The sequence below is a fragment of the Gavia stellata genome, chromosome 8 (assembly GCF_030936135.1).
Source record: "Gavia stellata isolate bGavSte3 chromosome 8, bGavSte3.hap2, whole genome shotgun sequence".
In the NCBI taxonomy this organism is placed as follows: Eukaryota; Metazoa; Chordata; class Aves; order Gaviiformes; family Gaviidae; genus Gavia; species Gavia stellata.
The window spans coordinates 39,062,425-39,076,864 of NC_082601.1; the positions used below are offsets into that span (position 1 = coordinate 39,062,425).

The 14,440-nt window shown below is 48.4% G+C and overlaps 1 protein-coding gene across 1 annotated transcript in view; it reads right to left on the minus strand.

The window, feature by feature from the left end:
• Window positions 1-10,135: 10,135 nt before the first annotated feature.
• The window catches only part of ERBB4 (erb-b2 receptor tyrosine kinase 4), a 397,396-nt gene continuing 393,091 nt past the window's right edge, over window positions 10,136-14,440 (minus strand). The window contains exons 27-29 of the mRNA XM_059820585.1: window positions 14,049-14,096; window positions 13,079-13,370; window positions 10,136-10,572 (exon numbers count right to left, since the gene is read on the minus strand). Of these exons, the coding sequence (XP_059676568.1) occupies window positions 10,136-10,572; window positions 13,079-13,370; window positions 14,049-14,096 (777 nt within the window). The remainder of the gene's footprint in view (window positions 10,573-13,078; window positions 13,371-14,048; window positions 14,097-14,440) is intronic.

Genomic DNA, 14,440 nt, shown 5'->3' on the forward strand with positions numbered 1-14,440 from the left:
ACTGCACAGGGCCATTAGGAGAATTGTATATATCTGTGCAATGACCTTTCCAGACTATTGGGTATAAAATGTTGAGGTCATTCGTGAAACAAATAGTTGCAATCCGGGGAGATTGGAGTATTTTAAAATGCGCCTCAAAGAGCCAAATGACCTTTACTGTTTCTCGCTAAATTTAAAATGCTCTCTGGAGTCCTGGTACCGTGGTTAGCCAGAGAGGCAGATTGGGGGCGGTGAGAGCATTTTGATTTCGGGTGCGTGCCAGACCCCATGGGAGTAACCACGGCTTTTAAAGTGAATGCCGTGCTGGGAGGGGGCCACATGCTCAGGCTGGAGCTTGTCAATCCTGAGGTCGCAGGACTGGGGGGGGGTCACAGGATTTAAGCCGGCCATGGGGCAACAGTGGGTGCATGGTAGCACTTACGGGCTTATTCAGCCCCTTTGCGGTGGGGCAGGGAGGGCAGCAGCTACACGCTGGATTTAAAGGTGAATCTGCCAGAGCCCGAGTAACAACTGGGCAGGCGATGGTGAAGGGGGGCTGTTAGTGCGAAGGCATGCAAGCGTGGGGGATGCAGCCTGGAGGAGGCCCGCTCGCATATTGGGGGTTTTGGTTCTTTCGTTTACGTTTTATTTCTGGCATTGAGTTTTTGTGTCTTAATAAACATATCCCACACACCCCAGGCCCCACCCCAGCTTCCCCTCCAGCAATGAAGCTGTAAATGCTAACCTGGCCCAGGCCAGGGCTGCCATGCCCGCCTGTGGGTTAACAAGCTGCAGCCGCTCACCAGGTGAGTGAGTCGGGCACAGGGCCATGGGACTGAAACCCTTCATGGGCCTTCTTGTTAAAAGAATGAAAGCTCAGAATTGCACAACCCTGCGACGTAACAAGTTGGGGGGTATGACACACGCAGCCGTGTGGGGGTGTCGGTGCTCAGAAGAGAAGGGTGTTGCTGGAGGAGCCAACTTCAGTGCACTTCAGGGTGGGAGCATCGCTGCGCCGTGGGAGCAGGGCAGTCCTGGGGTGCCAGCACTGGGGGTTCAGGTAGGCTGTGCTCCCCCCGGGCTGCCGTGGCTCTGGGGTCTGCTCAGCCTTTGCCCTCCCGCTGCTGACTCTCCCAGGGCCACCCAGCTGCAGAACAGCTGGAGCAAACCTCCCTGGGGTGTTGTTCCCCACAGCAGGCCACTGTGATGTGGGCTTCCCCCGATGGCACGGCTGCCTGGAGCAAGGGGGCTGCCCCACGGCTCACTGGCCTTTCCCCGGCTCAGGGCCACCCCGGGGGTGTGGGGTGCTGCGGCTGTCGGGGTGGGGTGGGGAGAAAGGGAGGGGACTTTGGGTTTTGGCAGGGTGATCTTCCAGCAGACCCCAGGGGCACTGCGGGGCTGGGGAGCGGGTAGATTGGGGGTCAGGATGGCCCCCCCCGCCCAGGCGAGGTGCCCAGCACGAGGCTTTCCCCGAGTGGGGTCCGGGGCCACTCGCTCCGCCAGGACACAGGGAGTCCGTGTTGCTGGAAGTGCTCACGCCCTGGCAAGAAATTTCACACGTACACAGAGACTTTGTTTCGTATTTTATTGAATTTCATTTATATTAAATTAAAAATATATTTCTGACAGATTCATGTAACAAAAAGGCAGAACAGTTTTCAAATTGTTCAGCTGGGATGAGCGTGGGTTGATGCAAGGTGGGTCGCAGTCTACATTTGCCTTAACAAACAGATAAAGCTCTACCCCAAGGACCATGAGGAGAAACTCGGGACTGCACACGGGGGGGAAAATATAACCACACAAAGAGAAGATCCACAGGTTTCTCCCCAGCCTCCAAACAAGACAAAAGGGGAGGGAAGGAAAAAAAGAAAAAACAAGAAACCATGAAAAGAAGGGAAATTATGCTAAAATATGTACCTAATATTAACCCAGGTCAGTAAGTATTTTAACAGTGCATAATCCTCGATAGCTAAAATATGAGAAACAAAAGGTTAAAGTAACATTACGCCACACACAATCGGCATACCCTACTGTGTAAGCAAGTGCAGAAAGTCTGAACACACCACAATAGTGCTAAAACACAGAATCACACAGAATGCCAAAAATGGTACTTCTAACCAAAACCAGAGGGTGGGAAGGGAGAGAAAGAACAGGGGAGGAGCGGCTTAAATCACAAGCAAATTACCTATATACAAATCAACCCTAAGGACAATTATGTTCCAAATAATGGTGTCCACAAGGAAAATAAAAGCAACATTATCCTTATTTACAAATGCAACTAGCTGTGTCTTTAACAAGCTATAAAAATACTATTCACATTTTCAAAGTAACATACAGTAGTTTTTGTATTTTTTTTTATTTTTGTTTCAGAAAGGCAGCTAACTCTGAATGCATCACTTTGCAAGAAATGAGCGTCTTCCCCAACATGCTGATGCCTCTCTTCTTCTGAAGGTACTTCATAAGGCAGAAGTGTTGTTGTTTTGTCTCTTTGCACTTTGAGAACATGGAGAATTGGCTAAAACCCAGACCCTCCCCATCTCTGCCTCTCACCCACCTCCCGCTCGGCGGCCAGGCTGGTTCCTCTGGGGTGGGCTGGCTGCAGCGAGCGCGGCCCGTGGAGGCAGCCGCTCCCATGCCGCGAGCGGGGCGTCTCGCAGGAGCTCAGTGCTGCTCCTGTGTCGCCTCCCAGATGGGGCTCAGCCTTTGATTTCAAGGGGACAGTAATGTCAGCCTCCAGGCCTGGGAATTCGAGCCTCATCAGAAAAGAAGAAAGCTGATAGTTCAAGATCGCCAGGTGAGGAAATACATTTTTGGGTATCTCTGTTTTCAGAAGGAGACTGCTTTTCCCCCTCAATTTCCCCTCCCTACACTAGGGCTGCTACCTCTTCAGAAATTCCAGCTTACAATGTTGGGGAAATTGTGAAAACTGGGCAAAAAAAAAAGGATTAAAACCATAGCGAATAATGTATCGAATATGTACCAATTTCCAACATTAAAATGCTATAAAAAATTACGTTTTCATTGACCTGCATTTTCCTCTTACCATGCCCCACCATAAAAAGACAATTACCCAGCAACTACCTTCAGTTCCCGCCTTCAAAGAAACAGTGGTTTAGTGCATTCAAAGTTAGCTACCCCTTACACAGCTGCTCAGTTAATAATCGACCCATTTAACAGCAGTACCAGTTTATGCTACATATGTCATAGTACCTTACCTCAAAAGAACGGCATACATATCTACACTTACTTATAAAATACCATTCACAGTTTATTACTGTGGTTATCCCAAAAGGGTTTAGTCTTCGGAGTGCTATGGACAATACAGTGCTTTCTCCCTAAGAGGGCTCAAAGGTTGGGCAGGGCACGGGGACGGTAGCGACCAAACCGCTGGCGAACGGCGCTCGCAGCCAGCGCACGGCAGCGACAGCCGATGGCTCCATGTACGCGTGCGCCCTGGTCACACCTGGGCCATCAGCGAGAGGGTGCTGTGCGGGATGCACCTTTGCCCTGGTGGTTTCATCCACAACACCTCTGGAGCACAATTTCATGGCTTTTTATTGGGGAGGGGAGAAAAGAACTGGGACATAATTACTCACACTGCTTAACACCTTACAAATCTCCCCTTAAAACCCCTCTCTACCAAGGTCCACAAAGCTCTCTCTCAAAATTAAACAATAAAAAAAGGGAAAAAAAGCAGCTCCGACTCCTCTTGTTTCCTAGTCAGGATAATGTCCTTCGGTTCCTCCCTCCCACCTTTCTCTGGCTTGTCGGCACAGAGCCCAGCTGGAGGACGCCTTGGGTGGAAGCAGCTCTTCAGGCTGGCTCTGGTTAGGAGATGCGCTTGGCTGCAGTCCCAGCGAGCCCCACCACCGTCAGTCAGAGCTGAACACCCACAAGCTCCTCCCGAAAGGAGCTCTGCATCATCCAAACCTACAGGCAGATCCCAGCCATCCCTGCAGGACCACTGACGGCAGCCTTACTGTCGGTAATTTCCCCAAGAGCAGTGAGCCTGCCAGCGTAACAACTACTAACCCACACAACGGTACAGGAATACGACCTTGTGCGAAAATAAAATTAAAACAAAGGTGGAGACGTGATTTTCGGACATTTGAGTGCTGTTTCTAACCACAGAGCTTTATTTCTGTTATTTATTCCCAATTTGAAAGCCCCGTTTGTAACAGTGACCCTTTCTACCTGTGTAACGCTTAGCAAGAGCCAGAAATTAAAAAAAAGAGGGAATCTAGCAAACACAGCCACGCTGCACAGGGGCTGCCCTGTGGGACGACCGCGGCTCCTTGCACGTGACAGAGCATGAACACTACAGCCAACCAACCCCACCCCACGCAGCCTCGGCTTGCTAAAAAAAAATTTGAACCCAAACCCAAGATTTTCTATAACTAGACGAGCTGTTTTGCCAGCAGCAGAGGTCTAAGAGAATATCACAGGAATGAGACTATTGCAAGTGACAGAGCTAGAAATGAATGGGCGCACAGTCTTCATGTAACTGCAGGTAACGCCACCTTTTGAAAAATACTTGCCAAAGGGAACCTGAGGTGATACTGTCCCCTTTGAGGTGCTCTGTAAGAGCCAAACAGGCGACTGATAACCGGAGGCCTGGCTCTGCTTCACGCTAAAGCCTCTGTTCCACCAGTCAGCCTCAAGCTAAACAGCCTTCAAAGCAGGGAAATACCTACCTGAGCTCAATAGCTCCGAAACGCGATTGGGAAATCAGGGTGGAAGCCCCATACGCCGGTTGTGCAAAGTGAGGGAAAAATCCGTCCCGACAAGCGAGCGATGCCCAGTCCCTGGGCATTTGTTACTCCCACTCCCTCCCCCTGAAAGGGCCGGCAGACAGAGGGTGCGAGTGTCCGCGGGTGCTCCAGTGGCTGCTGCCCTTTCCATAAAGAGACGCCTGCCCAGGGTGCACAGTGCTGCCGGGGGAAGCAAGGCTGACCGGATGCCTTCAGTTATCCTGGGGAATTACGTGACCAACAGCCTAATTCTGACTTGTGCCAAAGTCTCCTCGTCCCCCGGGTGGTACAAAGGAGCCCAAATAATCCCTTCATTCCTTTAGCTGCCACCATGACGCAGGACACCTACACAGACACCCCATCAGAAAAAAAAAACCAGATTTTTTCTTTAATATCTGAGTTTCCCATATAGGTCCATCCTCAAAAAGAAACGGCAACCCCAAGCTCTATTTCTAGGCTGACTTACCTCACAGCTGGTACTTCTCACCCGCGCTGCCCAGCACTCTATAGCTACGGAAAGACCTGACCCACAGAGAGCCAGGGCCGAGCTGGTCTCTCAGAGTTGCCATTTTCTTTGCTTCTAGGCTGGGATTGCTGGGGGCTGAGGGTGGGAGGAAACGCCCCCCGGTAACTCCCTCTCAAATCTTTAGTGCAAACAGGTATCGGATCGGTGGCACGTGTACCGCCCGCCCTGCCCCAGCACCGCATCTACACCAGCGCCCTTCACACACAGCCTCGGCGCTCACCAGCTGTGGGACGGGAAGGGAAAGGTATTTCCCCGTTAATCCAGGAAATAAATGGAATGAGATCATTGCATACAATTCCTGCAGTCAGGAAAGGCATTTTCTACCAAATAAGTGGTACAACCAGGGTTAACGCAACCTTTCTCTGTACAAAGGAAAGGATTTCTGGGCTGAGCTTAAGGTACCCGAAACAGACCCAGGCGGTGGCTCCTGCTGCTGATACTCGCTCGGATTTATTTCCATTGCTTGCTACCTGTGAGAGACGACCTGTTTGAAAGCCAGTCGTAAATACTCTGCCACATCTGAGCGAATGGCCGTGTAAGAATCCCTCCTGGCTATTTTGCAGAAAAAGAAAAATTTGAAAAGAGCTGAAGAAGGAAATTCAAAAGTAGTTGGTTTCAGTCAATTATGTTGCAGTAAGTCAATCAGATCCAGCATCCACATCTGTTTGCAATAACCCTCAGGTAGATGATAACATCTAAGACAAGTATCACTGAAAGAGATTAGGAAAAAATAAGCTGTTGTTCTCTTTCATTTAGCACGCTGCTTTGTGCCTTGGACAATGGCTGATACACACGCGGGTACCTGCTCTTGAAAAGTCAGTCACTGCTCTTCCGTCGCGTGGGCTACGGTAAGGGAAAGGAAAAACATGTACAAATAGGAGACCGCATTATAAAATCCATAAAAATGTACAGACACCATTGTAGAACTAGAGAATTAATTACAGCCAGACAAAATACTTGTGCTGATGCTCTCACCTACTGCTTTGTGCTGACAAAATCCAGCCTGCGTGTGGAAATACCTGCTTTTTCCCCAAGCCTGTAATTATTCATTAAAAACCCTGACCCTCATCTTTCGCAACATAAATCAGTTGAGTATTTGCCATGATTTTGCCACGTACATTTGCCCGACTTCTTTCACCAAGCCCAGCAGCTATACCCACTAAGGCAAAGAGGTGAGTTAGGGCCAGCCGGGTATTTCTGCTGATCAGATTAAAGCAGCCAAACAGTTCTGCTCTCAGTTTTGCTTTTTTAACCATCGTTAAACTTTCTTTGGCAAAGAGACACAAATCTGCCAAAGCAGCTCGGAGGCACTGCTCTTCCAGAGGCAACGCGCACATTTACGGGCTGTGTTCACCAGACTGCTATTCTTACTGGGGAAGAGGAACCGGTTAACCAGACGCTCAGCACCACGCGGGCCCATACGCTTCAACAAAGGCCAGCTGCTGGCCCAGCAGGCAACATAAGGGCCATTTTTGGCAACTGCAACTCAAGCCAGAAGCTCATAAAAAAAGATAATGCCCATTTGTGAAGCTGCAGTCTGTTGAGTTTTCCACCATCACGAATTACTGTGTTCATTAACCCTTTGTTTGCCCTCTGCTACTCAAGACACGGCTCAGCACGGCTGCATGTCAGGGCCCCAGCGTAGGGGTAGCTTCCGTTCTGCCTTTCATGCTGCCTCACTTCAAGGAACCTCTGCATTTCCACGCTACTTAATGTATTATATCACGCCCACAGCCAACAATTAAAATGAATAAATAATTCAAGTTTTGTAAGAAATAAAATGTTAAATTGTTAAAACCCACAATTATTTACAGTTTGATTATTTGACGGGCTTGTTTCCAACACCGGTACTACTTAATTACCAGAGAAACAAACAGGCCTCACCTTCCGTTAGCAGCTACATCCCAGCACCATCCCACCCGGCTTTGGAGGTGTGCATGCTTCTGCCCCAGCAGCCTTTGAGTGCACCTCTTGGAATTCAAACACATAAGCTGTACCAGGGTTTTATCTTATTTTTTCTCCACTAGGAGTTACTCTGTTACAAGACTTGTTCAGGGACAAATCACCCCCCTTTCTCCACCTACCTATGTAACCGGAGCTGCTTCTGTGCTGAAACAGGACATCCACGACCCTGTGCGGGTCTTTGTCCCAGGCAGCTTGGCAATTGGCATCACCACCTGGCAGACCTTTCCCATGCTTCAGTTGACACCCTGTGAGCACTACCGCTGGCAAACCTTCCCTGGAGCGGTGTCTCCAGGACCTCATGCCACCCCTCTGCACCCCTAGCCCCTGGCCAATGCCTGCCCCTGCCTCCTGCCAAGATCATGAGGAGTTGCAGGAGGGCACCAGGAAGAGGCACGGCCTCTCAGATGCATGATGTTTTTCTAACCATCTATCCCACTTTAGTGGTCTGCTGGTCATTTTGTTCTGCCACCACAAACCACCTTGGTACCACTTGACCCAACATCTCCCTTTTAATAGCTTCAAAGATCTGTACTTGTTCATGCTGTTTTCAGAGTCTTCAGCTACGTACTCGGTTTACAGGTTTCACATCCCCCCCGCCCGCAGCTGGTTCAAGCTGGCCTGAACTCACCCGATGCAGAAGCAGCCTGTTGGCTGAACCAACCTTGACCTACTGATCATACACAATTTGTTTCCCATCTACAAGTGTAACAACCAACCCAGGTTTGAAATGTCTTCATACCTTTGTCAAGCTGACCCTCAGCCACCAAGAATTGGGTAACTATTGCTTGTTTCTTACTCCTTCCTCTGCTTCCCTACAATTAAAGGTGGCAAGCTGTTGAGATGGCAGAGATTTGGAGAAGCTTGATGCCATTTCCAGAGCACTGGTTGTCGCTGGTTTTGTTGCCAGGTTAGGTCACCCCAAAGGTCTCAACTTTAACAGTACTGAAGCGCATAAACTGAAATACTGTTGTACCACCTAAGATTGCCATCCATCAGGTATTGTTTCTTCCCCTTTAAAAGCCGTGATGGATAGAGACATAGGCAGATCTTCAAAAGAACTTTATAGTTTCTTAAGATTTTTGGTGGGAACTAGGTACACAAATGCTCTTACACACATGGGTCTTGGCGCATCAGGAGCAAGCCAGCAGTGTCTCTGGCCCTTCTGCCTCCCTTCCCAGCTCCATCTGCCTCAGGTTGCTAAAAACGTCCAGAACTCTGGCTGAAAGGCATCTCCAAAGAGGAGCAGGCCGGGCGGTGGGGTGGGGTGTCTACCTAAAAATTGAGGTTGATGAAAGCAGAACTAAGTGCAAGGAGACTGACTCATACTTATTTACATTTTTGACGGAAAGCTCTGAGTCACACACGTTTTGACTTCTCAGACCTCATATGCACTGTCTTCTGTGCCAGAGTAATCCTCCTTTCAGAAAAAAGCATTCCGTACTGAGCTGCAAGCCAGAGCAAGACATTTGTCTCCTCCGACCCCTTTCAGGGCTTGCTCTGCTGTCCTTCACGTGGCAGCAGTAAGAGCTGGTTGCTCTGTCACTGTATTCTCTGAAGCAGTCAATGCAATGGCCTCTCAGAACTGGTAGACATTGTTCCAAAGACTTGATTTGCTTCATTTTGGCATTTCCACAGTCATCTTTTACATATAATTCTTTTTTTTTTAAATTTAAAATTATTATTTTGTATTTTGCTGGTCACTTCCATATTGCTTCATTCAAAATCCAGAAAACAGTTCAAATAAAATCTGAGCTTAAGTGCAAACTAACTTTCCAGTGAACCACTATGTGCGTTTTCTCCAGTCCAGTGTCTGTCTTCCAGTTTAAAGGACCCTTCCCACCACCACCCCACAGAACACCAGCAGACTTCACGACCCATATCGAACTCTCCAGTTCTCCATCTTGTCCTCAGTGTTGCCTGACAGCATCCCCAACTCCCTTCGTGATCACGAAGAAGAAAAAGAGGAATTTGTTTGGGTCTTTTTATGTATCTACAGTCAGCAGGTATAAAACAGGAAAGCAAAGCTTTTTGCATACAAATCTTGGTTTCTTGGCCTGTCTTTTAGCTTCAAAAAGAACATGTTGGAGGTGTGGTTTTGTTACTCTCTTCTGAAAGGGTTTTTGTGTTTGAAGTGTTTGTCATGTTGGCACATATACAAAAAATGGTCGTGTCATGTACCAGTTCTGAGCTGGAGTCTCTGTGGTTAGGAATTGGCACAAAATCATGGTGTGGCTCAGAAAAAGGGTTTAGCCGTATATTAGAGTCACATTATCATTTCTTGGAAAGCCACGATGAAGATCTGAATGATTATGAAAAGCCAGGTTAGCCACTTTCAGTTGCTGGGATAGAAAGCGTTAGAGAAAGAAATTGCATTCTCAATCTCAATTACTATGCTATCACACATGATATAAAAATTGTCCATTTTTCCCCCTAATGGAAACTGCATTGAGATTTCCAGGAATGCTGTACAGACTCTCATCAGTTCCTGCTGAAAGAAACAGCCTCTCTGTGGCTTCCCTACAGCGTCTGGGTTGAATCACTGAGAACTAGCTCGACAGCAGGCAACACCGCCACTGGCCTTTACTGGTACTGTCTGGTTTCACTGACCGTCCGACCCTCCAGATCTGCGGAAAGTGAGAAATGCCAGGTTGTACATGCCTTCTTTCAGTCTCTTTCCTTCCTTCCTTCCAGGTTCCCAACCCAATCTGCAAACGAGTCCAAGACATTCTTTCTTTCACTTGGAAATATCAAAAATGAGTGAACTGGCAAGAAGAGGAAGCTCACAGGAGAAAGAAGAGGGAGGGAGGGAGGGAGGGAGGGAGGGAGAGAGGAGAAAGAGAGAAAAGGAGAGCGAGAGAGAAAGAGTGAGGCAGCTAGAAGGGGTTGCCTTTCCGCTTCCATAAGGCCGCGGTCACTACACCACCGTATTTCGGTGTCTGTAGGGCGGCGGGGGCAGCACAGTGCCAGGCTTCAGGGAGAACTCAGAGAGGTATTCAGGATTCTCTGCCACAATGGGCCGGATCCGTCCATTCTGTTTGTAAAAGTATTTTGTGCTGTACTCTTGCAGGTAGTCCGGGTGCTGGAGGGTGCTTCGTGGGGGCAGGCTGTGATTCCAGTAGTCTGGGTTGTCAAAGGCCTTCTTGGCTTTCTCCGGCAAATTGCTCTTCAGGTACTCAGCATTTTCCAAGGTGTTTGCAAAAGTGTTGAGGTACAATGGCTCATTCACGTACTCATCCTCTGCTTTGGGCTGCCCGTTCGGAGCGTTGTGATACTCTGGGTTGTCCACAGCTTGAAGGTCTCCATTCTTCCGTCGGGAAACAAATGGGTTCTCTTCCACTGGGTTTAGGTAATCTAAGGAAAGATTAAAAATAAATCAGCAAAGAGAGGAAGTAATCCATCCATGTAGCAAGCATCATGTGTGCGTTACTACCAGGCTGTACCAGAAGCAGTACTTGGACTTGTGCATCCTTCCACCCCAGCCACTCATTCCAGCAAAGCCGGAAACTAAACTACAGCTCTTGCTGAGCCACAGCCCGTGTGCCGTGTTCGATCCTGAACTTCCTCTCAGAGCATGACCTAGAGAGCTAAACATGTCGAGTGACTTCTGCCTCTGCTGCTGACTCTCTCGGCAACCTTGGACGTATCAGTCAAACCCTCTGCTCCGCAGTCTTTCCATTCAGAAAGCTCTATAGAAATCTTAGTTAAGCCTCTCTGCACAAAAACCATCCCCAAGGGCTAACTTCTAAGACAGCTTCATTTCTAACAGAACAATTTGCCTGATTAAAAACCTTCCATCCCTGAAGGACAAAGGGCCTCGAAGCATTATGAAAAAAATTATTCAGATGAGCCCTGGAAAGAGTACAAGAAAGTCTTACATCAACTCCAAAACAGGACTTGGAGCAGGTTACAGTTACTTCAAATCACTTTCTGTGGATTAACACCACAAAAAATTGTAGCTGAATTGCAGAAAGGTTTTAAGGCATATGGAGCTTGCATGGAAAGCTAGACAGGGAGTGAGGAGGGAAGAGAAACATAAAGAGACTGGCTGTCCTAGGTTAAAAATGCACGCTTAGTAAGCTCACCCCGGTGACTGAGCCACAGAGCAATTGATTCCTTGGGTGTCATGTCCTGCCTTGCTCTGTGTGTAATGAGGTCTCGCTGCAGAACACAAAGCCAATCGGCCAGGGCAGGAAGAAGGTTGCTGACACTGCAAGTGGGCTGCAAAGGAAATGGCTTGGAGGTGGGCTGGGAAACAAGGAACTGGGGGTGGGACCCCTGCAGCAAGATAGTCAAAAGCATCCAAGGTCACTCAAGGCTGGAAATGATCAGATCAAACCCACTTGCAGTATTAGTTCTGCCTTTCATCTCACAGCCTAGAGGTTCCCTACAAAAGAGTGTCTCCAAGCCACTGCCATTAGCGAGGGATGACCTCTCAGCCTGCCTGTGCTGCACAGGGACGCTAACAGAAGACTTCCATCTCCGGTAGCATGGCTCTGGTCATGGGCTCTGGAGACACTTCCACACAGAGTCCTGCCTGCAAGGAAACAGACCCCACAGCCACAGAGTGGCTGTGGTCCTCACTTCAACTCTGGTTTTATCCAGGAAGGCGCCAAAATGCGGAAGTTCAAGACTTAGTGAGTACCTTTGACCACATAGCGAAGACTTTGCTTGAATCTGAGAGGTGGCACAGGCACATGTGCCTGCACCAAGAGCATAGTGGAAGCATTTTTTTTCAAAGCAACGACAACCAAGCAGTGCTTCGATTTGAGTTCCCCAGCTGACAGAGAGCGCACAGCATCGTGGCCACACCGTGACATCCCTGCATCTGTGCCCAGGGAGACAGGAAGGAGATGCTTTCTCCTGAGCTGCTACTACCATACCCCTGAGGGCTCAGGTAGCACCTGTGGAGTGTTAAGCTCCTGCAGAACTCTGAGGCTCCCCAGGGCGAACCTGTATGTGAAGATACATGCGGGCTCACACTGAAGCAAACTCACAGCATCAAATCTCTTCTTGCAAGGGCTGCTGCTGAAGAGTAGGTCCTCGAGTGCACTCCCACAATTCCTACTGCCATGGGTCAAGCCCCAGGACTCCCTCCGTTTCCACCGTGTAACACAAAGGGCAGGTGGCTTCTAAATTCTGAAGCAAACCCAGTAGTTACTTGGCATTTACATTTGCATTAATTAATTTCTTCAAAGCTAATACAAAGGTATGAAAGCAAATTACTAATGACACATCCCCTTACAGCTAAATGACTGCTGTCACTGTTTAAAAAAGAAGAAATGAATGACGGCAAACTGGAAAGTGTAGCACTCTGAGCTGGCACAGATCTAGGCAAACTTCACCTTGCAGTGACGGTCTCTCTGAAGCACATCTTGTTCTTTCAGTCCTAAACTTCTCTTGGGTATAAAATGCCAACTGTGCATATCGGTTCTGTGATGTGTTCAACATGACATTTACCAAGCACAATGCCATGAAGATAAAGAAGATCAATAAACAAAGCAAAGTGGAGACTGGCTGGCCAAAGATAGATCCTTTTCTTGGAAATAACTGAAGATTTGTGTTTGGATAAGAAGGAGGTTTGGGTTTTTTCATTCCTTTCTCTTGTTATTTCCCAGAAAGAAAAGTTAAAGGGGAAATTACCAAACTTGACATTTTGGCACATTTGAGCTTTTCTAAGTAGCAAATTAAGCAAAGAAGAATGAATCCCCATGCAAAGAAATATTAACCAAGTTAGAATGTTTCAACCTTGCCGGGTTATTTAACAAAGCCATTTTTTGGTGAAAAGCTGCTGAGGCAGAAAAAGAGAGAATGCAGTCAGACTAGAGCAGGAGCTTCTCCGGAAAGACTATTTTTTTACCTGTTTTAGGTTTGTCTCGCATCGGCGTCATGTACCCGTCCTCATCCAGCTCTCCCCGGACAACCCGCTCGGGTATGAAGACGGTGGGATCCGCGCTGTACCTCTGGGTGCTGCTGTCCTCTTTTGCTAGGGTTGCCACTTGTTTTCGTAGTGTGCCATTACAGCAAGTATCTTCAAAGATCTCTGCTGTGGCCCCTTGAGCAACTGGGGCTTCTGGTATTATGCAGCCAGGAGCTCTGTACGGCATCGGCACTTCTGCAGCATAGCCACCATCTCTATACACAAACTGGTTCTGTTGAAAAAGAAAAGGCGGCGTGAGAAAGGAGGCTCCGAAGGGAAAGAAGATTCAACAGCAAGTCATCTCTGCGGCTCCTGTGCCTTTCCTGCCACACTTGCTCAATGATGCATTTCACCGGGCAGGTGAAGCCTTGTCCATCCTGCAGACTACTGCATTTCCAGCGCTGCGGGATCGGCAGTGGCAGAGGCTCTGCTGTGGACCGGCAAAGCATCCGTCTGCCCGGTGGTGCTAAGCTGGCTTCCCCTACCAGGGAGGCACCATCGGTGCAGCAAGGGGAGCGGGGAAGCAAGCTGGCTGCTCAAGGCTGGAAATGGGGCTAGAAATGGGGCAGGAAAACTTGTCTCCTACCTAGACACGTGGAGGTTGGATATACACAGCTGCCAGAGGCTAACATGGTATCTCCTCTTCTGTTACTTTGGTGATCTCCCCTGATTTCTGAACAAAACCCTTAAACCTCATATTAGGGAAATCTCCTTCTGCAAAGGGGACTGGGGATAGAGGACATCATCACCTCTGAACTCTGTTTATTCCTGGGGGGCCTACTTTTAGAGTGTCCTGCAGTGACAATCACACGGCCACCCAAACACTATGTAATTCCATCAGGTAGTGTATTTCAGGCTGGTGAACTGTGTTCGTACTGGTACCTCAACTCAATGGTTCAACTCAACCTACCATTTTGCTTGTCAGCAAGGGTGTGCAAGGAAATTTCGACATCATGACCTATAAATAGGAAGGAAAAATGTATAGATTCATCCAAGCCTGTTACCTAAATGCTTTTTCAAGAAAAGTTGGCAGAATTTTGGGCGTGGGTCCACAGAGCTGGCACACGAATCCAGGCTGAGTGTAGAGATCCTGACTATTTGATTGCTTACATACACACTTCATTCACTGTTGGCTTTTGGGCCACTTACGTAGGAAAAAGGGGTTTGAAACAGAAAATAACGTAGTGAAGGAAGGAGGAAAACCTAAAGGATGAAGGTTGAATGTGAAATACTTACTCCTGACATAGGGGTGTAGGCAGGAGGAGGGCTGTGTCCAATTTCACTCTAATAGGAGAGAAAAAT